General features: G+C 56.0%; 9 protein-coding genes across 9 annotated transcripts; 5 read left to right on the top strand and 4 right to left on the bottom strand.

Moving 5' to 3' along the window:
• The first annotated feature begins 1 nt into the window (after window position 1).
• On the top strand, window positions 2-671 carry BCV69DRAFT_217569 (hypothetical protein). Its single transcript, XM_025489795.1, has one exon. It carries the CDS (start codon window positions 99-101, stop codon window positions 519-521), a length of 423 nt encoding a protein of 140 aa, XP_025347211.1. The 5' UTR covers window positions 2-98; the 3' UTR covers window positions 522-671.
• On the top strand, window positions 533-3,585 carry BCV69DRAFT_313250 (hypothetical protein; the record flags this gene model as incomplete). Its single annotated transcript, XM_025495014.1, has 4 exons — window positions 533-643; window positions 731-891; window positions 957-2,478; window positions 2,554-3,585. 4 exons carry the CDS (start codon window positions 533-535, stop codon window positions 3,583-3,585), a joined length of 2,826 nt encoding a protein of 941 aa, XP_025347210.1.
• A 123-nt stretch (window positions 3,586-3,708) lies between these two features.
• On the bottom strand, window positions 3,709-6,092 carry BCV69DRAFT_313249 (hypothetical protein). The gene is made up of 2 exons (XM_025495013.1): window positions 5,339-6,092; window positions 3,709-5,254 (listed from the first exon to the last, which is right to left on the bottom strand). The coding sequence occupies exons 1-2, from the start codon at window positions 5,868-5,870 to the stop codon at window positions 3,960-3,962; spliced, it is 1,827 nt and encodes a 608-aa protein (XP_025347209.1). The 5' UTR covers window positions 5,871-6,092; the 3' UTR covers window positions 3,709-3,959.
• BCV69DRAFT_283579 (hypothetical protein) lies at window positions 6,090-6,828 on the bottom strand. The gene has a single exon (XM_025492762.1). The coding sequence runs from the start codon at window positions 6,683-6,685 to the stop codon at window positions 6,350-6,352; it is 336 nt and encodes a 111-aa protein (XP_025347208.1). The 5' UTR covers window positions 6,686-6,828; the 3' UTR covers window positions 6,090-6,349.
• A 126-nt stretch (window positions 6,829-6,954) lies between these two features.
• Window positions 6,955-7,694, bottom strand: BCV69DRAFT_283576 (hypothetical protein). Its single transcript, XM_025492761.1, has one exon. It carries the CDS (start codon window positions 7,293-7,295, stop codon window positions 7,041-7,043), a length of 255 nt encoding a protein of 84 aa, XP_025347207.1. The 5' UTR covers window positions 7,296-7,694; the 3' UTR covers window positions 6,955-7,040.
• Window positions 7,695-11,059: 3,365 nt separating this feature from the next.
• Window positions 11,060-12,866, top strand: BCV69DRAFT_277843 (hypothetical protein; the record flags this gene model as incomplete). The annotated part of the gene is made up of 2 exons (XM_025491172.1): window positions 11,060-12,012; window positions 12,095-12,866. 2 exons carry the CDS (start codon window positions 11,060-11,062, stop codon window positions 12,864-12,866), a joined length of 1,725 nt encoding a protein of 574 aa, XP_025347206.1.
• Window positions 12,867-12,920: 54 nt separating this feature from the next.
• Window positions 12,921-16,013, bottom strand: BCV69DRAFT_294302 (hypothetical protein). The gene is made up of 6 exons (XM_025493869.1): window positions 15,834-16,013; window positions 15,536-15,765; window positions 15,052-15,450; window positions 14,519-14,977; window positions 13,466-14,428; window positions 12,921-13,352 (listed from the first exon to the last, which is right to left on the bottom strand). Exons 1-6 carry the CDS (start codon window positions 15,937-15,939, stop codon window positions 13,182-13,184), a joined length of 2,328 nt encoding a protein of 775 aa, XP_025347205.1. The 5' UTR covers window positions 15,940-16,013; the 3' UTR covers window positions 12,921-13,181.
• A 217-nt stretch (window positions 16,014-16,230) lies between these two features.
• On the top strand, window positions 16,231-19,976 carry BCV69DRAFT_277841 (NPR2-domain-containing protein; the record flags this gene model as incomplete). The annotated part of the gene is made up of 2 exons (XM_025491171.1): window positions 16,231-17,010; window positions 17,100-19,976. The coding sequence occupies 2 exons, from the start codon at window positions 16,231-16,233 to the stop codon at window positions 19,974-19,976; spliced, it is 3,657 nt and encodes a 1,218-aa protein (XP_025347204.1).
• A 710-nt stretch (window positions 19,977-20,686) lies between these two features.
• BCV69DRAFT_299793 (G-alpha-domain-containing protein) lies at window positions 20,687-22,693 on the top strand (the record flags this gene model as incomplete). The annotated part of the gene is made up of 2 exons (XM_025494369.1): window positions 20,687-21,040; window positions 21,119-22,693. The coding sequence occupies 2 exons, from the start codon at window positions 20,687-20,689 to the stop codon at window positions 22,691-22,693; spliced, it is 1,929 nt and encodes a 642-aa protein (XP_025347203.1).
• Window positions 22,694-23,588: the final 895 nt, after the last annotated feature.

The following is a 23,588-nucleotide window of genomic DNA, read 5'->3' as shown; positions in this document are numbered from 1 at the left end:
GAGGCTCGATGGAGGGGTTCTCGTCCGCCTATCATTCCAGCGGGTCCCCAAAGACACGAACGAGGACTTGAGCGCTGGTCCCGCCTTGGGTGCAGCGTATGTGTGTGGGGCCGTGCTGCGTCGGCGTCTGCGATCGATCGTGTCTTCCTTTCCGCGTTTGCGAGGCCAAGCGGGCCTTGCGAAGTCGCTCACTCACTCTGGGCCCCTCACCGTCGTCTGACTGTCGTCCTCAGCTCATTCCACCTGGACGTCATCCATTCATACCCTCTCCTCTCATTCATACTTCTTCCTCCCCTCCTTCTGTTTCAGTCATCCCGCGCGCGCTGAAGGCAACTCCCTCCTCCTCTGCTCCTCGGACACGTCTACCCCGTGACCTCTTCTTCTGGACCCTGTTCGCGCCCCGTGAGGTACCACCACCACTACCCTTGAGACTCGCTACACCTACTGCCCCACTCTTCTCCCGGCCAGCAGTCCCTACAGGGGAGCTGAGCCTGCCGCTGCGTCGGCCTCAGGCTGGCTAGCGAAGCCAATTATGGAGGCTACACGGGAGAGCGCCGCGGACGCTTCTCACGATGACATGGTCACCACCCTTCCGGATGGAAGGCCTCTAGTGGACAATACAGGCAGGCCCATCAAGCGGAAGGTGAGTTCATCCAAGCTGCAATGGACATGGAAGGTGGTCCTCCCGACATAGACTGATCAGACAGCTCTTCTGTGTGTGGTCTCACAGCGTCCACAAAGCTGCGACTTCTGTCGCTCCCGCAAGACCAAATGTGTCAGGCCGGAAGGGGAAGCTGCCAACCAGCCAGACAATCGATGTATGCAGTGTAGAACAGCTGCTGTACCTTGTACTTGGTCTTATGTGCCCAAGCGACCAGGTCCGCAGACACAGTGAGTCCTATTGTGGAGTTCTCGCAGCAGACGGCATCGCTGATAATGTACCTCCTCTTGAACAGCCTAAACGGGGGGTCAGGCTCCTCAAAACGCCTTCGTCAAGGGAAGTCCCAGGCCGGTCAGGCCTCTGAGTCTCCAGCATCGTCTGCAGAGCGAACCGTCACCAAGAAGAGTCTCGCTGCAATGGGTTCCAGTCCTCAGGCTGCTGCCGCGGCTTCTAGCTCGACGCAGGCGCTACCACAAGGGCCTTCTGCGAGACCAGGATCTCTGGAAGGTTTCCTCGAGGCCGCGCAGATGTCTGCACACTTCGACAATCCTCTACCCAATCCGTATCAGCTTTCCAATTACGGTCTATCGCATGGACAGACCTCGACGTCTCAAGGCGCTCTGCCTCCACTCATGCACGCAGACGATGGCAGGCCACCATTTCAGGGGCCCTCGCCATCCCACGCCTCTTCGGAGCATTCCACAAATCAGCTGCCACCCATCGATTGGCTAGCTAAGCCGAGTCCTACTTCGCAGCACACGCCCCAGCAGCAGCAGCAGCAGCTCAGGTTCGACCTCCAAAATCTCGGAAAGTCCACATATCCCTCACCTCTTAGCTCGACTTATGGAGCGGGCACGCCCAGAAGTCAAACTCAGAACGTCTTTGCGCCTTCTGGCCCAAGCTACTCTGGGCAGACCGAGTATTCAGCATATATACCCTTGACACCAACTTTGGATCAGAGACCGTCAGTCAGTAGTGACAAGGGCTCTGCCAAGGCGTCTCGAGGGTCGAGCAAATTGGGGAAGATCTTTGCGGCGCCCATCGATCGACCGCGGAGTATCGATGACATTGCTCCCAGAGCGACCTTTCTGTCAGTCATCAGTCTATACTTCCACCACCTTTACCCGCTCATGCCCATCGTACACCAGCCAAGCTTCAGTCACGATCTCATTACCCGTCGAGACGAGAGGGACGACGACTTTCTGTCCTTTGTCCTCAGTCTGACAGCATATACCCTGATCCAGTGCCCTCGATCTGTCATACCTGCACCTTGGCCTTTCTACCGCAAGCTGCATCAAATCTGCCATCTGACGAGTAGGAGGATGCAGCTGGACCGCCACTCTCATGGGTTTGAGCCGAATCTCACGGTTTGCGCCACGCTCTACACTACCCACATCTATATGGGCTCTACAGGTCGAACCTTTGCAGCTAATGCCGTCCACGGTGAGCTGGTGAGGACCGCCTTTTCCATTCATCTCCACGATGAGACCAAGCTTTCGCCAGATGCCGCCGCCGTCTCTGCAGCTCAGCAAAATCCTCCGCAGATCTCAGAGATCGATCGTCAGCTGAGGAGGAGAGTCGCTCACCTCATCAACGGCTCAGACAAGACGATCTCCATCTTGAGCGACGAGCCTGTTAGCTTTCCTATTGGTGAATGGGTGGGAGTGGAGATCCCTGTAGCGGTAGACGACGACCACATCTTTCCGCACAAGATTGCGTCTCAACCAACGGAGCGTGGGCCCAGCATCCTCTGCGGCTTTGAGACCGTGAGCAAGCTGCACATCATCATGGGCGGTCTAGTGGAGAATATCAGAGCGGTGAGTGGCAAGTAGTTGGTCTGCAAGCTGAAGGTCGACTTTCGCTCAACTAATGATTCCACTTACCTTTCTCAGGACCGACGAAGGCCTCCTACGAGTGTCGACGAAGCTCGAAGTAAGCTCAGATATGCCTCATCGATCCTGAGGCGGATCCAAGAGGTAGTCAGTGAGATGCCAGGAGATCTCTTGAATCCCAGCTTCGAGCATACAGAACCGCCTCCACGTCCCTGTGACATTCTGCCTGACCTCGGTCCCTCAATGTACCTCCCGCAAGCTGGGATGACTGGCACAACAGCCGCCCGCAAGGGTAGCTTCTTGGGCAATACCACTGGCCCTGGTGGGGACAGAGGGGTCGGAGGTCAGAGCAAGGATCGCACCACGCTGCCTCCTGTCAATTTGCCCTTTGCTCCTTGGCCTACTGGTACATTCGATGAGAATGGCTTGCCCGTCGCACTGGATGGTGCTAGTCAGGGCTCGAGCTCTGCAGCTGCTTCTCCCATGGGTTGGGGGCCACCAACGACTGGCGGTCCTACCCTGGGCGGTAGTATTCTGCCTCCTTTTGTCCCCTCGGGGCAAACCGTGGACAACAGTAGTGCGCATACGCCCTCTGCTGCTCAACTCAATGCAGCTCGAGATCAAGTCGTCTCCTTTCGTCCCTCTCCACCTCCCATCTCCTCTTCCTCGCAAAGCCATTTCCCCATTCTGAGCGGCTTCGCCATCTGCCGAGCTAACATCCTCGTGACGGAGGCTATGCTTCGCTTCGTCCTCGTCGACTATCGAGAGCAGCTACAGGGTCATCTGAATCGACTACGGCTCGCATCGGGCGAGGTGAACCCAGAAGAAGAGGACGACGCGAGCAAGGACATCGAAGAGGCCGCACGCACTTTTTTCAGTGAAGCCGTCGCCACGCTTCCCTTTGACGCACTCGCGGCCAATGGACAGAGCCTTGTGCTCAAGCTCGTCTACATTGTCTCTGCACTGCTCCATAGGACTAGTACGTCTAGCAGGACCTACGAGTACATGAGTGAGCTCCTGGCGCTGCTTACACAGCTTACGGATCGGAGGGAGGAGAAGCCCGATGACGAGGAGGGAGAACAGTCCGACTAAGTTGCGGTCGGGCCGGGGCGGCAAAAAGAGAGTGACAGAGAGAGAAGGGGAATCAAGAGGGAGTGGAAAGGCAACCGAATAGGCCAGCAGCAGCGAATTTCACTGTATAAAGCAAAACTTGTCACACTAGTTAGTACAATTACCAACAATTCTTTTGGAATTGATCGCCAAACGTGGCGTCTTGTACATGTCTTTGCAGATTTAAATGACGCGAGAGCGGCTCTGTAGGCCATGATGTGAATGAGTTCATTGCGATGCGATGCGACACCATGCCTTTTGATAGAGCTGACTCACTCGACCCTTCTTCCCTTCCCATCAACACCTCCCCTTCCCAATAATCCTCCCAACGATGCTGAATTCGCGCATCTCCACCTTCACCTCTTTTCATTATATCCGGGTGGACCAGCGGTAGTGCTCGCTCCCGTGAGTGCAGGAGCGGGCACTTTCCCACTCACGCCCATTCCTGCATTTGCAGTTCCTCCCCCTACGCCTGACCCCAGACCAGCACCGCCGAGACTGCCTTGTCCTCTGCTGAGACCACTAGTGGTGCTATCACTTTGACTTTGGGTGCCATAGCTGGCGGTATTACCCCCCGCTCCTGATGTCGACCCCGGCGGCGCATAGTCAGTCTTGATTGCGTCTCCTCCCTGCACTCCCTGCTCCGGACTAGCGCTAATCTCAATCTCCTGTCCATCCACAGTCCGTCCTTTAAGTGTACCCCCCGCCAATTTCAAAAGGACTTTACGCCTTACACCACTCACGTCCTTGTATACCAAGAAGCAGTTCTTGCCTACTTGACCAATATGTCCCGAAGCACTTTCTGCTTGTGCACCAAATGTGTGTCCTACTACTTTTCCACTTGAAGCGCCAACGGAGTTCAGCAGACCACCAACGGCCGTGTCGAAGCCTTCGAGGACAATGTTGGCCGCCGTGGCACCTCGCTGAAGCTGTGTCCTCATTGTTCCAGGCTGACGAGGGGTGCCGTCCTTGTTGGTGGAACTACGCACACCGCCGATGCGACGACCTGCACTGTCTGACGTGTCGAGGATCATCTTGCGGGCTGATCCAGAGAGGGATACGGCTCGACCTGAGCCGGAGGAGAGGGCAGAGAGACCCTTTGCGATTGAGGGATGGATGGGCACATTCGTCTTGCTGCTCCTAGCCCCGCTCGGTGTAGAGGTGCCGGAGCCTGCTCCACCTGCCACTCCTGGTCCCCCTGCGGGATAGTCGGTAGAGAGGGCTTCGGCATTGTAGCCTGTGCTGGACTTTTCATCCAGGTACTGCTGGCCTGCGGGAGAGGCCGAGCCGCTTTGAGGGGCGTTGCCGGACTTGCCCGCGGTGTAGCGATTGGCACCCTTTTCGACTGTACCGCCTAGCCAGCCAGTGACGCCGATGAGGCCCTTGGAGACGTATTGGGCGCCGTTGATGAGCCAGTCCTTCTCTTGTGCAGACGCCTGTGTGACAGGAGGAGCACCCGTCGTGTTGCTCGTGGTAGAAGTGGTGGGTCCAGCAGAAGTGGTGGAAGGATAATTTTCGCTGCTAGAGTAGAAGCTCGAGGCGTCGTCGTCGTCGTCGTGGATGAGCAGCAGATCAGATCCTGCTCCTGCACCGCCTTGCAGCTTCTCGGATGAGCGCGAAGGCTGGATGGATCGGTCGAGTGATCCAATGACTAAAGGAGAGGAGTAAGATGGGTAGGAAGGACTTGTCAGTCTTCTGTTCTCAGTCTACTACCACTGTAGCAGAGCTTACTCACCATTGCCCATTTCATCTACTAGCTCAACCCTGCCCCTATCATTACTTCCCGCACGGAGCAGTCCACAATACTGCTCGATGATCTCCTGAAATGCCTCTTCATCCTTGTTTCCCGGTGGGAGCGTCAGGGAGATAGTCGCCCCCTGCACCTCGGACGACTGGATCTTGTACTTGCTGCCTCCTTGTCCTCCAGGCTGCAACTCTACAATCTGTTCCGTACTGAGAATCATCTCGAATCCATCCCTTGCCTTTTCCTTTCCCTGTGCATCTGCGTCAATCTTGAGTAAGAGATAGGCATCTTCCACGGTGGAGGAGAGGGAGACGAGATCTACAGCGCAGGTGCCGACTGCGAGGGGGACAGTCTGACCTTCGTACTCTTGAGCTGCTAGTACGCGGTCCAAGAGGAGGAGTGTGACTGCCTGTGGCTGCGATGTGGAAGCTGCCATGGTGTGAGTGGGTGAGTGGGTGGCGAGAAGGTGAAGAGGGGAACAAGGTGCGTTCTTGGCTGAAGGATCAAGACGACTGGTGGGCATCTTCCTCGTCTACTCCGTCATGGCAGTGTCCATTGCGGTGTCTAGGCGGGAAGCGGTGCTGCCAAGGCGGGGTGCATGTGGAGGCAGATTCAGCCACAAGACGCGGGGCAGCACCACCACAGCCACAGCCACAGCCACAGCAGCGCCCAGGCGGTCATCGTCTACCATGTGGCAATGGCGTGGGCCTCCCCACATCTCGACTAGGCGTCTTCCCTTTCTGGGTCAAGTGGTAGATGGAGGAATATACAATTGCCCTAATTGTAGCGTAGCGCTGTGGGGCAGCATTCGACCTCGTCGTGTCGAAAGTGCGTCTGACTGATGCAGGAAAGAGGGAGTACATGCGATGGTGCGGGCACCTGCAAGCGATGAAAGTAGGATGGAGCTGAGCGCGCTCAGGAGAATCGCTGGGACTGCGGCCACCACAAGAGCCACATCGTCTACCATCGAACAGGCAGACTCATTCCTTCAAGAGCGGAGGTCTAGGCCGAAAGTGCCTCAGCTCCCATCTTGATCTCTGCCTCCCTAAGCAACTTGATACACTTTTCGAAACATTCCCTCTCGATCGGATGGAGCCCAGTCTCCTTCAGTAGGCCCCTGTTCTCGAAGATTTCGTAGATCATGTGGTCTACATCCACACTCGGGTCCCAAGAGCGCGTCAGCAGGTCAACTTCCAAGCAGTCGAACTGGAGCTCGTCCTTCGCTTCGAATTCATCTGCGAGAGCCACATTCAGCTCTGTCCGAGCGTCGAGTATAGCGGTCCGCAAGTCACACATCAATTGGATCCATTCTTCGCTCGCCTTGCTGCAATACTTCATCAAGTTCTGAGAGACGTGATGAGAGTAGCACAGACGGTCAGCAATTCTCACGCAGAAGCCTGCCAGGGCTACTCACATGCTTCCAGGTCACCACGCTGTACCCCCACGGGTCTCGCTTCTTCTTCAGGAGCTCCATCATTTCTGCCAGCAGCTGTACGGTCATACCATAGTAATTGGCCGTCTGCGGTGAAGAGGGCAGGGGGAGACAGAGGGAAACAAGGGTGAGTCAGGTCCTCCAATATGCCGAGAGGCGACATAGCTCACTCACCCGCCAGAAGTGTAGGTATACCGCACTTTCCAAGTCATCGATGTAGCGATGACTGTGCATGGCCACTGCTTTAAGTGCTGTGCGATGTTACCAGAGCGCTTTTGCGATTTTCTTCAATACCTTTGGACGGCTTCCACTGGCACCTGTGTAGGAAGGGCGGTGGGGGCCCTCGCGTGCGAAAGCGAGCGCAGCGTTCCACTCCGTGATCGCAAGTCCGAGATGAAGATAGCAGGTGGGCAGAAACAATTCGTTGGCCGACCTCGTATCGTCGATGGCTCTATCGATGATGGCCTCTGCGTCCGTCAGCCCCAACCTTCCTCGCGGACTCAAGTTCTTGCGCATATTGCCTATGTCGATGATAAGGAGGGTCTTCTCAGACCCCTTCAAAAGGAGAATGTTGCCTTCATTCAGATCACGATAATGGTATCCATGACTTGCGAGGATGAGAAGTTGCTCAGCAAGCTCCATGTGAATGTGGACAAGATGATGAGGCGGGACTTGACTGCTGATGCGATCTCCGAGATACTGCTTCGTGGCCAGAGCACATACGACCCGAGAGGGAAAGTGGGGTGCAGGACCTGCCCCCAGCAGAGTCTCTGAGTTCCATGCTTGAAAGTCAGAGCTTGTAGTATCTACCAATCCAATTGGCTCAGGCGCGTAGGGTAATCTAGACTCTGCGCTGAGCTCTTGAAGGCCGCACATCATCGTCCATTCATGAAATTCGAGAGGTTCTTCCACCCATGAGACCTTGAGCATCGTTCTTTTGTCTCCTTCACCTTCTTCAACGAAGACTGCGGTGCGGCTTCCAAAGGGTGCAGAGCGTACCTCGAGCTCTCTCAGACCCGTGGTGTCGATGCTAGTGACGCCGCTACGGTTTATCGTTTGGGGTTTGAGGTCGAGTCTGACTGCAGCCGCAAGATCCCAATGATCACACAGCTGGGACCTGTGTTCCTCCAAATTCACGAGACGCAAAATCTTGATGATTTCTTCTTGGTCCTTAGTGTCCTTGGTATCAAAAGGTCGAGAACATCCATAGAGAGTAGAGTTGACGAGCCAAAGCCGGACTAAATTCCCACACCAGGTCACAAAGTGGATGTGGGAGGTGGGAGCCCAACGCTGGCAGATGGTGCCCTGATTGTGTCGTCGACCAGCCGGACTAGGCGTCAGCGCCAATCGACGAGTCCTGATTCGAGATCGTGATACCTTTGTAACTCACTACATGGCGCAAGCTTTGCCACAGAGTCGGGTCGATCAAATCCTCCGAGCTGTCCGCCTTGACGTCTACGAAGGACAGGGCATTAGACCAGTACAACTCAAGGACGTCCTTGAGTGCGCCCGGAGATGCAGATGTTTTCTCCATGACCTTACTCCTCGATTGCGGAACTACCAGGTAAGCTCGCTGTACTTGAGACTCGGGAGCCTCTCCTGGTAGCTCCTACACATAGCAAATGAAGGCAATTTTTTGTCAGTGGCAGTCGATCTGCGGCCATTCTGGTCTTCCACATTACCGAAGTCATTGGAAGATTCTCGATCTTCAATAGTCCACCATAGTCTGATGCCTCTGCACCCAGACCACGTCATACTGCTGCGTTGAGCCTGTCGATTCCCTCCAGCAGAATTGCTCGTGTTTCACGTTTGTTCAGGCGCTGCTGCGAAGTAGCGTCCAGGACACGGAATGCTTCGCGTACGTCTGTCGAAGCCATGACCGCCTTTGCAGAAAGATCGACGGCCGTATTTGTCTGCATCTCGTAGATTCCGGGATAATGACGCTTCCTGGCAACATACTTGATCTCCTCTTCTACTTCTGCGGCACCTTCGGTCACTGTACCACTGTCAGCGCGATAGGCCATTTCGAAGAGACGTACAGACCGTGCTCCAGAGTCCTCTGTTGAGTTGTATTGCTCCTCTGACCAGACCTCAAGAAGAGCGTCCGGGACGAGGCTCACGTATCCCCTCATGTCCTGCTCTATCGAACCTGTGGCTCTCGCAGTCCCAAAGGAAAACGTGTACGCTGGGCGAGTATCTGTAGGCGCCTCTAACCCTCTTGACAATTCCTGTCCAGAATTTTGCTCCGACATGGTTGGGGAATTCAGACGAGATCGAGTAGATTGCAAATGTGGTAGAGTCCGAGAGGTGAACAAGAGCGCCGGCAGCGCTTGCCTACTTGAAGCTTTGCCTCCGACGCTAGCTTCCGTTCCGTACCGTCTTGTACTGTGTGCTCCTCGTCTTCCCTGCTCGTGACCCTACAGTTGGTGTTGTTCGAGTCTTCCGGTCACTCTCTTCACTCGTACCCGCACTCTGAAAATTTGCTTCTGAACGCCTTTCATTTGCGTCTGATTGTGACATTTGGCTTGGACCTCAAGTTGCCCTGTACAATGCAATCCGGTGGATCACAGGAGCCTCTCCCGACAAGTACTCCGCTGCCGACGACTCTGACGCCGAGCACGAATTGACCTCAGCAGTCGCATGTCGTTACAATCCCTGTTGCTACTTAAAGCTCCGGCTCTTGCGATATCGACTGTATACAGTCATACAATCCTGCGCCACGGCACGGCTCGGGGTTGCTCGATGCGCGCGAATTGTTCAGACCCGGGTGCAGCCTATCGCCATTAGGTAGTATGGCTGACGTTCACTACATAAGATTCATAAGACTCAGCTTCGCATCCTTTGTATCACAGAGCACACACAGTATCTCACGGCTTCCTCGTCAGAACGTCACGCTTCACCAAAACAAGTCTTCAGGTCCTCGCCTCGACGCTAGAGACGAGGGTGACGCCTGTCACGATCGAGTGTGGCGTCGGAGATTAAATGCATCGGCCAAGCGCTGAGTGCCGCACCTTCGCTTCCTTCCGAAAGTGCAACACTGCACAGACTCACCAACACCAACACACCGCCAGAGACGATCATCGTCCGAGGGAACAGCAGAGGCTAGACGGTTCCCACCAACATGGCCGCAGCCTCACCTCGAAAGAGGCAGCGCATAGCAGCCAGTCCCGACCCCTATGGCTCTGACGATGAGGAGTACCATCCAGAGACAAGCGCACGGGGAGCTTCCCGCACACTCGCCTCCTTCTCACATCCCACCACCGTCATCAAGTGCAAGCCCAAAGCCCGCATTGCAAGGTCGATTGCGAGGAGAGATGATCAAGACGTCACCTATTCCGACCCTCCCCTCTCTGCATTTCCTCGTCTGCGGTCATGGGAGCAGACCACACGATCCGCAGAGGCACGTCGCAGCGCATACATTCTGGCAAAGCGCTGCCTGGACGAGCGCATCCGACAGGCCTTGGACGAAGGCTGTCTGCCTCTCATACAGGAGGCTCAAGTTTGGCTTGATGGACTAGACAGCTCAGAGCACTCGCTGCCCAGACTCGCAAGACGCACAACCATTCCTATGGCGGCAGTCGAAGCTGCTCTGCCCGATTCCTCAACCTTCCACATTCTCACGGCAAAGCTCAGAGCCGCCCACAGAACATCCAGACGAGTGATCACGGCGGTCTTGAGCGCAGAAGAGGCAAGCTCTGGGGCTGTGGGAGTCGTCATCGAGACCTGCTGCCAGAAATGGATGCACGAGATGGCTGGGGAAGCAGGAGAAGGGAGGCAGTCCTCGCAGCGAGGAGCAATGGCAGCATGGCAGCAGATGAGGGCAGCATACGAACAACTTGGTGAGTAAAAGAGACAGATCTACGCAAAGTTAAAAGCCGCTGAACGCCCTTCTGCCGTCTGCTTCGTTCATCGTAGAGACGTCACCTAAGCTTCTGCTTGTCCTGCCCTCGCTGCCTCCTGCCTCATCGCCCCTCTTTTCGACCCTGTCGTACTTGGTCAACCTGCCAGCCTCGAGCACGTCCAAAGTGCCCAGGCTCGCAATTCTTCTGCAGTCAAGCATAGGTCCCGCGAGCATCGACTCACTAGACACCAGTGAGAGGCGATGCCTCGATGTCAGCAGGCTCACGAGTCCAGTCACGGGGCGAGCTTCAGGAGCACAGGAGCTGCTTTGTGACCTCTTCTGGCCCTCTTCTGCGAGCTGGAGCAAGCAGGCCGACGTATGTCCTTGCTTGCCGAGTCAGTGTCTGAAGTATGCGCTGCAGCATGCTGCTGCGTCCACGATGTCAGCCACAACGGCTGCCGGAGAACTTCTGCTTCTGAACAGGTGGCTGACACTTGCGCTCCAGTATCACTACACCCACGATCACCTGTCGGCCTTTCTTTCGACCACTTCGGGCTCACCTCGCACGCTTGCAGACTTTTCTCCTGCGGATTTCTCACCTGCCTTCTTCGTGTCTCTTCGGACCCATATGATTCGCGCGCTCCGAGGAGAGGCAGACAGCGATACACCCGATCTCGCTGTCCTGCCGGAGGGCCTGAATAATGGAAGGGCTTTGCGCAAGCTGCTGATGGATGACGGTTTTCTACTGCAACATTGTTCTTCCATGTTTCGGAGGGATCAAGCGCTGCTATGGGGCGATAAAGAAATCGGTCTGAGTATGCTTGCGGAAATCGTTCTCCCGCTAGCAGATCTTGGGGATCATGCTCCAGCATCGGCCTTGGATCGAGACGCCTCTACGATCCACAAGCAGGCCATCACGTCAGTTCGCTTCGCTCTTCTCGCGAACCGATCCGCTAGTGAGAAAGACTCCCCTTTGCGCAAGAAGGTCAGCGATCTGCTTGCGCCTTCGCTGAGAGCTCTGAGAAGGACAGACTCTGAGGGTGGCCTGTCCATCTCCTTCCTCGACACTTGGCTCGACAAGGCAGAAGACTGGGCACAGGGACTTACGGCCAGTTCTTCTGGCACAGATCTCAGCGAGACGTCCGTCAACACTGCCTCCACCTCGGAGGCGACAGTGGTGCAGGAGCGCATGTTGGAGCAAATCAGGACGCTTCAGCAGAGTCTGAAAATCTTCCGAGATCAAGTCGGTGATGTACCCGCCTCTGGTGATGCCTCTGAAGTAGCTGCTAGTGAAGAAGAGAGGGTGAAGATCGTGCAGAGGAAGCTCAGGACCGAGGAAGGGCTGAGAGCTTTTCGAAAGGAGTGTGCTGATTGGGTCGGAGCAGAGGTCAGGTGAGTCTCAGACGAAAGCCGGTCGATTGCTGGCCCTGCAGGTCGATGCTGATACTCTGGACCTTCTGTCGGATGTTCGCAGATCACTCCTGCTCGGTAATCCTCCCCACACGTCGCTCTTTCCCACATCTGCCTCTGCCTCGGCTCTTTCCTCTGACGCTTCGGAAGAGGCCGCCGGCGAAGACTTTACGGCCACCCTCGAATCGCTGCTGAGCCCTTCGCCGCGTCAGAATCTCAGTCTGGCTCTCGCGCGTCCAGAAGTCTATCTGGCACACTTTCTCACCTCTGCCAAGGCTGATTCGCCATTACCCTCTTCTGGCGTCAAGACTCGTGTCGTAGAACAACTTGCGCCTCTCGTCCACGGGAAACGAGCGCAGACGGACCTGAGCACCGCGTTCAACCTGCTGCGCGAGGCGGGCGGAGCAGGCACGGGCGTAAAGGGCAGACTGATCGAGGTGGTTGACTGGTTCCACGCTTGGTGCTCCCTGCAGCAGCAGCAGCAAACGCGCTCCAATGGGGATGAGACTCACCGCAACGGCAGCTCGAGCACGAGCACTCCCTCCAGCAGAAAGCGCAAATCTGCCCTCGAAACTCCCGGCACTACTTCCACCGAGCAAGGCACAGACGCAAGCGCCCTCTCACCCTCGCTACAAGCGCGCTTCGCCCTCGCCCTCTCCAGCCTCGCTCTACTGGGCTATATCAAGAAGACGGCCAAGCGCAGTGCGAGGGGTGGAGCTGGAGGAGCATTAGTGCTCAAGGTAGGTGGGTGGGATATGATCCCTGGGTTGACGGGGAGGGATGGAGAGGAAGAGTGGACGCGCGATGGGGTCGAAGGAGAGGAAGGGGAGGACTGAGGGAGGATGGGATGCGATGCCGTCAGACGAAATGCAGCAGCCAGAAGAGAAAAGAGAGGACAAGCGCCCCATTGCAATGTTTCGTTCTGGCCGCATTACGACGTCGTCGTCCCTCTCAGATCCACGGTAGCAGAATAACACCTTTTTGTTTTCTCCTGTTAATGCCTCTCTGACTAGCACTAAAAGAGGACCAGGCGACCAAATTGATGAGGACATAAAGTGACAGTGGACAGTTCCGGATACGACAACTTGTGACCCCGACATTGTGGTGGCTCCTCACCTCTATCAAATCCTTCTGAAGGCGGGCCGTGCCTTCTACGCGGGCGCAGGAGCGGGCAGAATCAGAGGAAACCAAGGGTGTGGAACCAGGGAACTTTCTTTCCTCTCCTCCTCCTTCTTTCCACTGTCTCCCGTGCCTTGAGCTTGATCATCCACGCCTAGGTGAGCCGCGATGGTCTCGATGGTCGACAAGAGGCGCGTGTTGAGCTGCCGTCATCGAGATGTACGAGGGAGGCGAGCGAGAGGAGAAAGGCGATGGTCAGGACTGGCCCACACCAATTGGCAGCCGTAGAAAGACCACCTCATCAGGCGCAACTCACCAATTGCGCTTCGGTACGACAGAGCGCCCAACGCTTGTCCTTCTCTATCTCTCGCGTCCTCGCTCTCACTGCTTCCCTGACCTGGCGCACCTGCTCTGCAAGCCCAGCACGCGCCTCAGCCTTTGCCTCTTCTGTACTTGCGAGCTCGACCGTCTTCTCCCAGCCGTCCCAGAGGGAATCTAGCTCGAAATTTGGATCTTGCCTCTCTCCGTCAGGTGTGAAGGTGGGATGTCGCAGCCACTTGAAGCGTCGCTTGAAGGTGGCCTCGCGGTGCGCAGCGGTGAGGACCCAGTGAGGTCGACGTTCCGCTCTCTCTTTCGGCGTCGAGCTATCGAGAGAGGCCAGAGTTCCCCACAAGGCAAAGCATTTTGTGCGCCAGGAGCTCTCCGCGTCGTCGCACGATCCAGAACTACGCTTCTCGTCTACCTCGCCGGAGGTCCTCATCGCCAGCCAGTAGGCAATCGGACGCTCCTCTGGTGCGTAGAGCTCAAGATCGAAACCGGACATGGTGAGCCAGCAAGCCATCTCCATCGTCTGCTCCTCTATGGCTTTGACAAGTCCACTGAAGACTGTCCAGACCTCTTCGGCCCGCGGACTGTCACCTATTGCGCCTGTGGCGAGCTGGTCTCGAATTGTTGCGCCGCCAGAGGACCACTGCCTCCACTCTACGTAGCTTTTGCCAATCATACGCCTCGCCCGCGAGTGGTTGGTCATACAGTTGAGTAGGAAGTTGGCTAGCAGACCCTCTCCCTTTTGCAGCCACCATTCGACGGATTGCGCGTCTACAATCGGATCGGACGACGAGGAAAAATCAGAGCCACCTCTCCCGGAGATTGGTTGGGCGAGGAGATGCTCGAGACCGAGCAGGGCTCGAGTGAAAATGTAGGGAGGCTTGCCAGTGAAGGCGCTCCAGAAGTCCGCGAGCAGCTCGGGCTGCGGCTTCGGCGGTGGACAGAGGCATGACTGCGACATGTGGGAGAAGAAGGGAAGCATTCCATCAGATACTGCAGAGAATAGTGACGGCTACTCGCTTTCATTGTGCTGTGAGCTCACCTGAAGGAGAGACCGGAAGTGTGCAGAAGACGGCTGCTCCAGAGCTAGTGTGCCCATGACTCCCGTAAAGGCAGTCAGCTCTTCCCACTTGTTACCGGTACCCATGACCATCATGCGGTATATGCCGGCGGCCTGAGACCATCCGGTCGTTTTCGACTGCCAGAACTTGACGACAGCTTCTTTCGATGGTAGTTCTACAGGCCGTGGCGGTATGCCACCCGCATTTTGAAGCCGGCGAGAGTACGAGGGATCGAAGACGGAGGCTGCTTCCAAGGAAGGAGCACTTTTGAGATCGACATCACACAGAGTCAGCTTGCCAATCTGCTCTGAGACCTGAATACCGAGATGGCGCAGGCGGGTATAGATCGATGAAAAGCTCTTGCCAGTTGGATCTGCTCCGAGACTGCCCTTGTCAGAGCTCAAAGCAGCAGAAAATACGGTCAGGGCAGTGAGAATGTCCTGCGATGAGGTAAAAGTGATACATTGTCAGTGTCCTTGAGCACGGCAGTACAGAGTCGTAGCCATTCACTCACACCTCTGATGTTGAGCCTGCGGAGGAGCCCTTCCATTCCAGGTCGCTGTTCTCTCGGAAGACGCATCCTGATATGTTGGACCCATGCAATGACCGCCTCTAGCTCATCTATAGCCCTTTCAACGGGAAAGTCGTCGAGCAGTGAGAGGTTGCAAGTGTCGGTGATGGCGTCTTCTCCGTCGATGATGTTGCCCTTGATCAGCTCCTGCCAGGCAAGTCCGAAGCATTTGATAGTCGCTACGAGGTAGGCCCGCAGAACGAACCTGGTGAAGGCCTCATGCGGCTCTTCTACTGACGTCAAAGTGCTTGTGCCGCTCAGTCCTCCCATTTCTTCGACGGAGTGGTACAGTAAGCAGGTGAAGAGAGTCTGAGATAGAGGGGCAGAATCGTGAAAGGCGACCTGACAGTGAGATATAAGAGGGAGCGAGACGGTCAAGATTCAGCAGGGGCAGAGGTGATCCCGGCAAGGGCGATGACTGGCTCACCTCGCAAGCCGTGAGACGATCCATGATCCACACCAAATCTGCCACTGTGAGAGGCCTCTGAGGATCGAACCTTGGCAGGTCATCGCGGGGGATTCTGTCTGACTCGGGTATGAGGTGTTGAGGCGTGGGGTATATGCCCGAGTCCATCCTTGGATCCGAGATCGATATGCAGGTCATCGAGTCCATGAGCGTAAAGGTCATAGGGTGGACCATCTGACCCATGGCAAGCGCTACAGTGGGGAGAAGTGTGATGTTTAGCGTTTACCCGGGCCTTGCGAAGCTCCCAGTACCGACTCACCTGAGCACTGTCTTCGGAGCTCATCGGTAGCTTCTAGGAACAGAGGCTGGGCTCGCTGCTGTCCCACTCTCCTCTGGGGCGGCGGCGGCCATCCTTCCTCGCTCATCGATGGCCAAGCCCGAGGAGGATACCGTTGCCTTTTGACGGGAAGACAAGAGATTGGCAAAAGGTAGCCTCGAGGAAGCGGGGCGTGGGAACATCGGCCAGGAAGGTCTGAGTGAACAGGCAACGGAAGTGGAGTCGGACTTGGACTGCAGCCGGGCGTGGTGGTCATCCTGTGCTTGCTGCCTCTTGCCTTGCTTCGATATCATCCCTGGACTACTCTGCATCACCTCGACGCAGCCTTAGGAAGAGTGCTCCTTTTTGCGTACCAGGCATCGGAGCCTCCTGCGGCTCGATGCCTTCGCGCCGTCCGGACGAATTTGCCCCGGGACAGGAAGCCCGCTCCGCCAACCTCCCCCACCTCGATGAGAGCCTCCTTCGGGAGCAGGACGACGACGATGACGCCAGATCCTTCGCATCCACATCATCCTCTTCCTCGTCGTCGGAACCACCTCCGGTATTAGACGAACAATTCTTGCCACGGATTCTGGCCCTCTTCTTCACCATCTTCCACCCTACCGAGGGGCCCAAGGTCGTCTATCAGGTCCCAGAAGGCAGCGTCACTGCGGAAGAGGTGGGCGATAAGAGAGCCAAGGGCAGGAGAGCTAGTTCCAGCAAAGGCAAACAGAGGCAAAAGGAGGGCGAAGAGGGACAGGGGCCATCTTGGTCGCCACTCCTCCACCATGAACCCCTCTTTGACTTTGACACTCTCAGCGACTACCTCATCCCCAAGGCATCACTGTGTGGAAGGCTGATCACCTGTACCGCTCGCAGTGGGTCTAGTGATCCCAAGAGCTCACGCAGTCAAAATCGCTCAAGAAGTCGTCCAAGAGAACAGTCAGGCAGGTCGGCCAGTCGGACTGGCAAGTCTCCTCATCGACCTAGCAAAGGCAGCACCGCCGCGCCGCCTCGGCACTACAAGGTCGTTTCCCATCCTGTCCTCTTGCAAGACTCTGCAAAGTACGAAAGGAACACCTTCATTTTCAACCTGGCATTCGTATTTGATGGAAAGGCCGATGTAAAGAGCTATGAGCCCGTGATACGAAAGTGCGCTCGCTCGCTGAAAGGACTTGAGGTGGGTTGGCGAGGCACGAGAGCTGGGCATAGACGTGCGAGATGAGCTCAGTCTTACGTCCACCCTTCTCACCTTTACATCTTCCTCAGGAGTCATCGTCCTTCCTCTCATCGCCAAAATCTCAGATGAGGATGTACGACGTGGTCGAACAATTATTTCAGGACCTCAATACCTACTGCGAGGCCTTCGTCCCCCTTCCCGAAGGCCATTCCGTCAATTATGAGAGCAGGCCAGGACGTCTTGGCTCTGACAGTCAACTACCTAGCTTCAGGGGCCCTCGCTCGTGGTCTCAGTCCATGTCTTTGAGTCGCAAGAACTCTGTGAAGCGACAGATGGAGGCTGCTCGTGGTCTCTCGAACACGGCAGAGAGCTCTCTCGACCCCGCAAAGAATGCGCAATTGGAGGAGAAGGATCAAATCGATCCGAAGGATGCTGAAGGAGCTTTGGAGGCGGCAAGGTTAGACCTTAATCTACAGATGTCGCCACTACCTCCGGTCTCAACTCCCAGCGAGGGTATTCCAGCGCCTTCACCTCTTCCACCCACAACTTTGTCGACTGCTCCACTGACTTCCCCGCCGCCAGATTCGAATTTCATCGATTTGGTCTCTTCCAGGCGTTCATCCGCGACCGGCAGTATCAACGGCGCCTCGATTGCTGCTGAAATTAGGAGGCCAATGCCCTCGAGAAGCAAGACCACGTCAACGATCGCGGTCAACGAAGCCTCAGCTAGCGCTACCAACTCTAGGAGACCGTCGGACGGTACCGAGGCAGAGGAGGTTTCTTCCCGCAAAGCAAGCATCGCATCTACTTCTTCCCGAGCCAACGGGAAGACCGCCCCGGTGACACGACATTGGAGCGCTCCCGACGGGTTGTCACAGTCGAGCGATCATGGGGTGATGGCCGACCTCAGCTCATCTCTTGCTTCACTGCGGGTGATACAGGAGTCAGGAAGCACGGCTCAGGCGAGCGAGGATCATCTTCCCTTGGTGGCCAGACCCGTACTGCCGCGATTGGGTCAACGTGAAGCACCTCATGGTCTGGGAAGGACGGTCAGAGACGCTATCAACCTGAAGCTCTTCCCAACCTACCCGAATCCACCTCCCGTCAGCGACTGGGATGTACCCGTCTCCCTGCTGGATCTAGGCAGACGAGCCGGCGGCGACTCCTCGAACTGGGATCTGACAATGGCGAGGGTGTACCCCTTCATCAATGGTATCAGTCACGTAAAACGGATCGCTCAGCTGGCAGATGCTGATCTGGAGCTGACGAGACAATGCATGGAGCATTTGCTTTACTATGGATGTGTGCTGATGGTCGACATCTTCCAATTCTTCAACATCTACACACTCCGCCCTGCCATTGCTGCCATGGCCGATGACCCTGCTATTCAAGCAGAGTGTGGTCCCTACGTTACCCGTCCTGGTCACGTCATACCCGCTTGGCCAACCTTGCTCAGCCTGTACACAGCTCTTCGCCCCGGTGTCATCCTTGATGCCTGGATCGAGGACAGAGACGTCGAGTCGCTGGGCATCGATGTGAGGCGATTCGTGACATTTGGTATCATCAAGGGCTTCGTCAAGAGGGTACATCGATATCCTTTCCTGATCGGTGGGCTTGATAGCCTCGGCGGCGTTGTGCGGAGTCCTGGAGAGTTTCCAGAGGTCTCTGGGATCCTACTGCGAGAGCCACCGGCCCTACGATCAGGACTGGGGCCGGCCGAGCGGATGGATACAAAAGGCAAAGGCTCTCTCGGTAAGCGGTTTGGGACTTTGGAGAGCTATGACAAGGCGAGCTTTGCTTCGAAAGACACCCAGCTACTTGCAGCAGAATCGAATGGTCTCAACGCCTCACTGTCCACACCAGAGCGACCGCCTGCCTCGGCTCGCCAAGCCTCAGAGGCCGCATCGCTACGCACCATTACTGGTCCTTCGACGACCACCACGTCTGCATCGCAAAGCACACAGAAGCAACAGCAACATCCGGTTGTTCCAGTCAACAAGAGGTCCAAGCGTCCTCATACCCCAGTACGTCACCCCACGACGACAGTCGCCGATGCTGCAAATGCCGCCTTTGAGGATCCGGGCAGAAAGGAGGAAGTCAAGAGTCATGCTTCGGGCACGCGACCATCCAAGTCAATCCTGCTGTCTTCCGGCAGCGGAGGCGACGATCAAGCCAATCGAAGCGGCTTCTGGGGTTCAGGAATTACCCTTACTCCGTCCGCATATCAGTACCCAGACACTCCCACAACAGCAAGGGGTCAAAGAAGAGATTCCCAGTACTTTGCGTCATCCGCACACGGTGCTCCCAATGGTGGCATGTTCATACCACCTGAATTGCCCGAGTACCTCGACGGAACACACTGTGAAGACGAGCTCTGTGTCAAGTTTGGCCTGTCCTGGCCTCAGCTCAGGAGAATCCTGATTCACATCGGCAGAGCTACTGCCTGGAGCAGCCTCAATGATGTCGGTCCTGGTGCTGGGATGAGCGGACTTCAGGCTGCAGGTAGTGGTACTCGAGGATCTCACCAAGAGGAATGGCTTATGGAAACGCCAGCATTTGGCAATGCCTCTGGATTTGCTGGTCAGAGCGGCTTTGCTGGCCAGAGTGGATTCGGTGCCTCTGCTTGGCAGACTTCCCACCTCGCTGGAGGGACAGCAGGTGTCGGAGCGTCTGGACCAAGGCCTCGTCGGCCTTCACTTTCCGGTGTGCCTAGTGGCTCAGATGGTGGCATAAGAGGATTGTCGTCTGGCGGAGGTGGTCTCGGAAGCAGTCGCAAGGTGGGCAGTCAGTCCAACCTCGGTGGTCGGCGCCGCTCTTCTGCCGACTTTGGGGGCGCTTCATCAGGACAGGGAACGGTGATGCCACCTTCTTGGACACATCAGCTGGAGCATTTGGAAATTGAAGCCGAGGAGGAGGAGCTGGAGAAGAAGGGCGACTTTGGCGGCATTGTCCTTCTGACTGTGTAAGCATGTCGTGTTTGCCCTCGCGAGCGGTCGGCAATGAAACACTGCAGCGCACCAGCACGCCTATCGGAGGACGCGTGCCGGACTGCTCTTGCATCTCCAACTACCCTCGATTGAAATCTCGGCCCGCTAGAAGGGGTGAAGGGTTTGGTCGTGTGATGAGCGGGAGGGAACTTGGTTAAGTGCGTTGCGTAATTGGTTTTGCCCCTGCGTGGGCGTCGATCAGGAGCAAAGGGACCCACTTTACACCCGCAGTTTTTCATCTCGGCCTTTCCAGGAGCAAAAGAGCAACATCAACGATGTGAGGTGGGCAAGGCAGCAGGGGAGAGGGGGGGGGAGGACGCTGAGCCAAGAGTCTGGAGGGTGGTAGAGGAATGACCTCATCAGCACGCAGGGACAAGCGCAATCCACCTCGTCCTGTACCCAGTCACGCTCCCACGCGGCACCAAGAGCAATGAACATCCGCTGCGCCCTGCATCCGCCGAGGAAGAAGGGTAAGGCGTAAGGACGATGATCATCTCTGCCTCACCTCGCCTCGCTTCACCTTCTTCCCATTCTCCCTCCGATATGCGCTTTCCACAATCACACTTCGGCCCGTCGGATACCATCGCCACCTCTGCCTCCCACTAGATTACAAAGTACCCAATCTCCCCTGCCCATAGCATACCCACAGTAGAACAACAAATCGACAACTGCCTCTTGCAATGAACATCATGACCTTCAAGCTCTTCCACCAGGCCTCACCCTCCAGCAGCTTCCTCCCCGCCCCTTCTCCCATTGCCCCACCCTCCTACTTCTCCCCTCGTCGTAGAAGCCATACCGCAGCTCCTCAGCCACAGCGCTTCAGTCTCTTGCAACAAAATCACTTCGACCCCATATCGTTCTACCTTGCGCCGCCTCGATCAGAGACCCCGAGGGAGAAGACGCAGAGGTTGAAGGAAGAAAGAGAGGCAAAGAAGAGGTCGGAATGTATTGACAAGTCCCTCAAAGAGGACGGGGCGCGAGCGAGGAGGGCGAGGGATGAGGAGAAGCAGATCTTGCTACTCGGACAGGCTGAGGCGGGCAAGGTGGGTCAATAACAATTCTCCTGCTCTATCTGATCTCCCAGCTGATTGATGCTCCTTCTCGCCCCTTTGGCTCCTCAGACTACTATCCTCAAGCAGATGCGACTACTATACAATCCTACCGCCTATCAAGCAGAGCGTGCATCATGGCGCGCCATCATACAACTCAATCTCATCACCGCCGTCAGAGTACTCCTAGAGATATTTGAAGCCTCCCAAGCTGATGAGAGACGCATAGAGCTACCCACCAGACCCGCCACCGTGTCGTCACCAGCGCCATCTTCCACTTCAAAGCGTCACCTGGAGTCGAAAGGCAGCACTTCGACAGCCCCTCTGACCGTACCGTCTACTGCTCCTCCTGCAACATCGGCGGGCAAGAATGCCGCTTTCCTTGTTCGTCTTAGACTAGCGCCTCTGCTTGGTCTAGAGTCCTCTCTACGTACTGAGCTTGGCGCTCTTGGTGAGACTGCGCCTCTACCAGCCGATAGCCGAAGCGTACCCGTCACTCCCCTTTGGGCTCCTCGAAAGGATGCCGCTTCTTTCAAGCTCAACACGACCAAGGGCAACGACCTCTTCCTGCTTGCGGGGTGGACCTCGAAGCTCCGAAGCATCTCGCCTGGGAGGTTTGATTCAGACCGGATGTCAATCGCGAGCTCAACGAATAGCCAAAGGACTATTACCTCGCGGCTCAGGAGAGTCTCTTCTCATCGTGCTTTCGGAGGTGCTCGAAGTGAGAGAGAGCAAGAGGGTTTGGCCTCTAGCGCCAATTCCTGTGTCCTGCCTCCCACTTCAGAGACTACCAGCCTCCTCCTTGCGTGCAAAGAAACGATCAGGAGCCTCTGGAACGAGCCCTTCGCTCAGCAGCTGCGCCAGCAGAACCCCTCTATCCTGAATTCTGGAGCAAGCGATTCGACCGTCTACTTCTTGGAGAATCTCGACCGCATTGCCTCGGTCGACTACCAGCCAACAGATCAAGATGTGCTACACGCCAGGGTGCGCACAGTAGGCGTTACCGAAGAGGTTTTCACTATCGACCAATCGAACAAGGTGCGCGTCTACGACGTCGGCGGAAGCGTCTCACAGCGCCACGTGTGGTCTTCCTACATGGAGGATCTCGGTATCAGTGCCATCCTCTTTCTTGCCCCCCTTTCAGCCTTTGACCAACATCTGACCGAAGACCCTCGCGTCAACAGGCTCGCAGACTCTCTTGACCTCTTTGAACAAGTCGTAGAGAACCCCTTGCTGAGGAATGTCACCCTCGTCCTCTTCCTCAACAAGATGGACCTTCTCGAAGCCAAGCTCAAAAGTGGTATACGTGTCAGGGACCACTTTACGTCCTACAAGGGGCGAAATGAGTACGAAGACGTCTGGAGGTGGTTCAGAAAAAAGTTCAGAGCCATTGCAGATAGCGCTACAGCCCGTGCTAACGCGGCGGCTTCGGCCGCCACTGCCCCCGGGGCGAGCGCTGCTTGTGGATCTGCGGCTGCTATGGCTACGGCTAATGCTACGAGCAGTGTAGTTGCAAGTGGTGACAACAAGAGACTACTCTATGTCCACACCACCGTCGCTATTTCCACGAAGCAGATTCGCGCGATCTTGTGCGATGTCAATGATGCTCTCCTGAGGGAGAATTTGAATGCTGCGGGCCTTTGTTGAGCGGCCGAGGTGAAGAGTACCTCAAAAGGGAGAGATATGCCAGAGTACCTGCCTCGATGTCATTCCAGATCACTCCATCCCTCATCACCTCATCACCTCCCTCCACTCTATAATCGTCTATCCCTTCCTTACCCTACCCTACCACAATGTGCGCACGCACCCTCTTTTTCCGCCTTTTCTCCTTTCCTAAATTGTATGCTTATACGCCAGCCCATTTTTTTTTTCTTGTTTTCCACAGCCTTGACCTACTTCTCTTTCCTTTTGGTCAGGTGAATTGTACACATACACTCTCTCGTCTGACCCGGGTCGGGATGACTGCTGACTGCTGACTGCTGCGCTGCTCTTGAGACGCGGAATGAACTGAAAGTGAAGTGAAGAAAAGAGAGATACCTACCACAACACACTCTCTCTCTCTCTCTCTCTCCCCGGCTTCTGGGCTTCTCTCGCCGACACGCTCAGTCCGAAATCCAGTCCAGTCCAGTCGAGTCGACTCGAAGGAATTCCTCCTGCTCTTTTGCTTGATCAAATCTCTCGCACCGTGTTTGATCGTGGTGGTAACGATGATGGTGGTATATATCTTCATTTCATTCTTTGTTCTTCATCAATCATCGTAGAAGAAGAGGAGAAGCAGGGAGAGACATGAAGAGTGGGAGAAAAAAGGAAAAAGAGGGAAAAGGGAGAGGATGATCGCCACATTGGGAGCGGAGTAGAGCAGAGGTAAAGCAGAGCAGAGCAGAGCAACTACCGGAGGCAATTGAACAGGGACAGGTATGAGAGGCGTTGACAGGGCAGGATGACAGGGAGGGATGAGATGGGAGGAAATGTGAAGAGGAGAGGAGGGTAGTGGAGGAAAGTGTGTTGACTAGAGATGACGTGGAGGTTGATGGACGACAGG

This window comes from Pseudomicrostroma glucosiphilum (genome assembly GCF_003144135.1).
Source record: "Pseudomicrostroma glucosiphilum strain MCA 4718 unplaced genomic scaffold BCV69scaffold_9, whole genome shotgun sequence".
NCBI classification, from domain to species: domain Eukaryota; kingdom Fungi; phylum Basidiomycota; class Exobasidiomycetes; order Microstromatales; family Microstromataceae; genus Microstroma; species Microstroma glucosiphilum.
The sequence above is the reverse complement of the archived record's forward strand: the minus strand, read 5'-3'. Positions and strand labels throughout refer to the sequence as shown.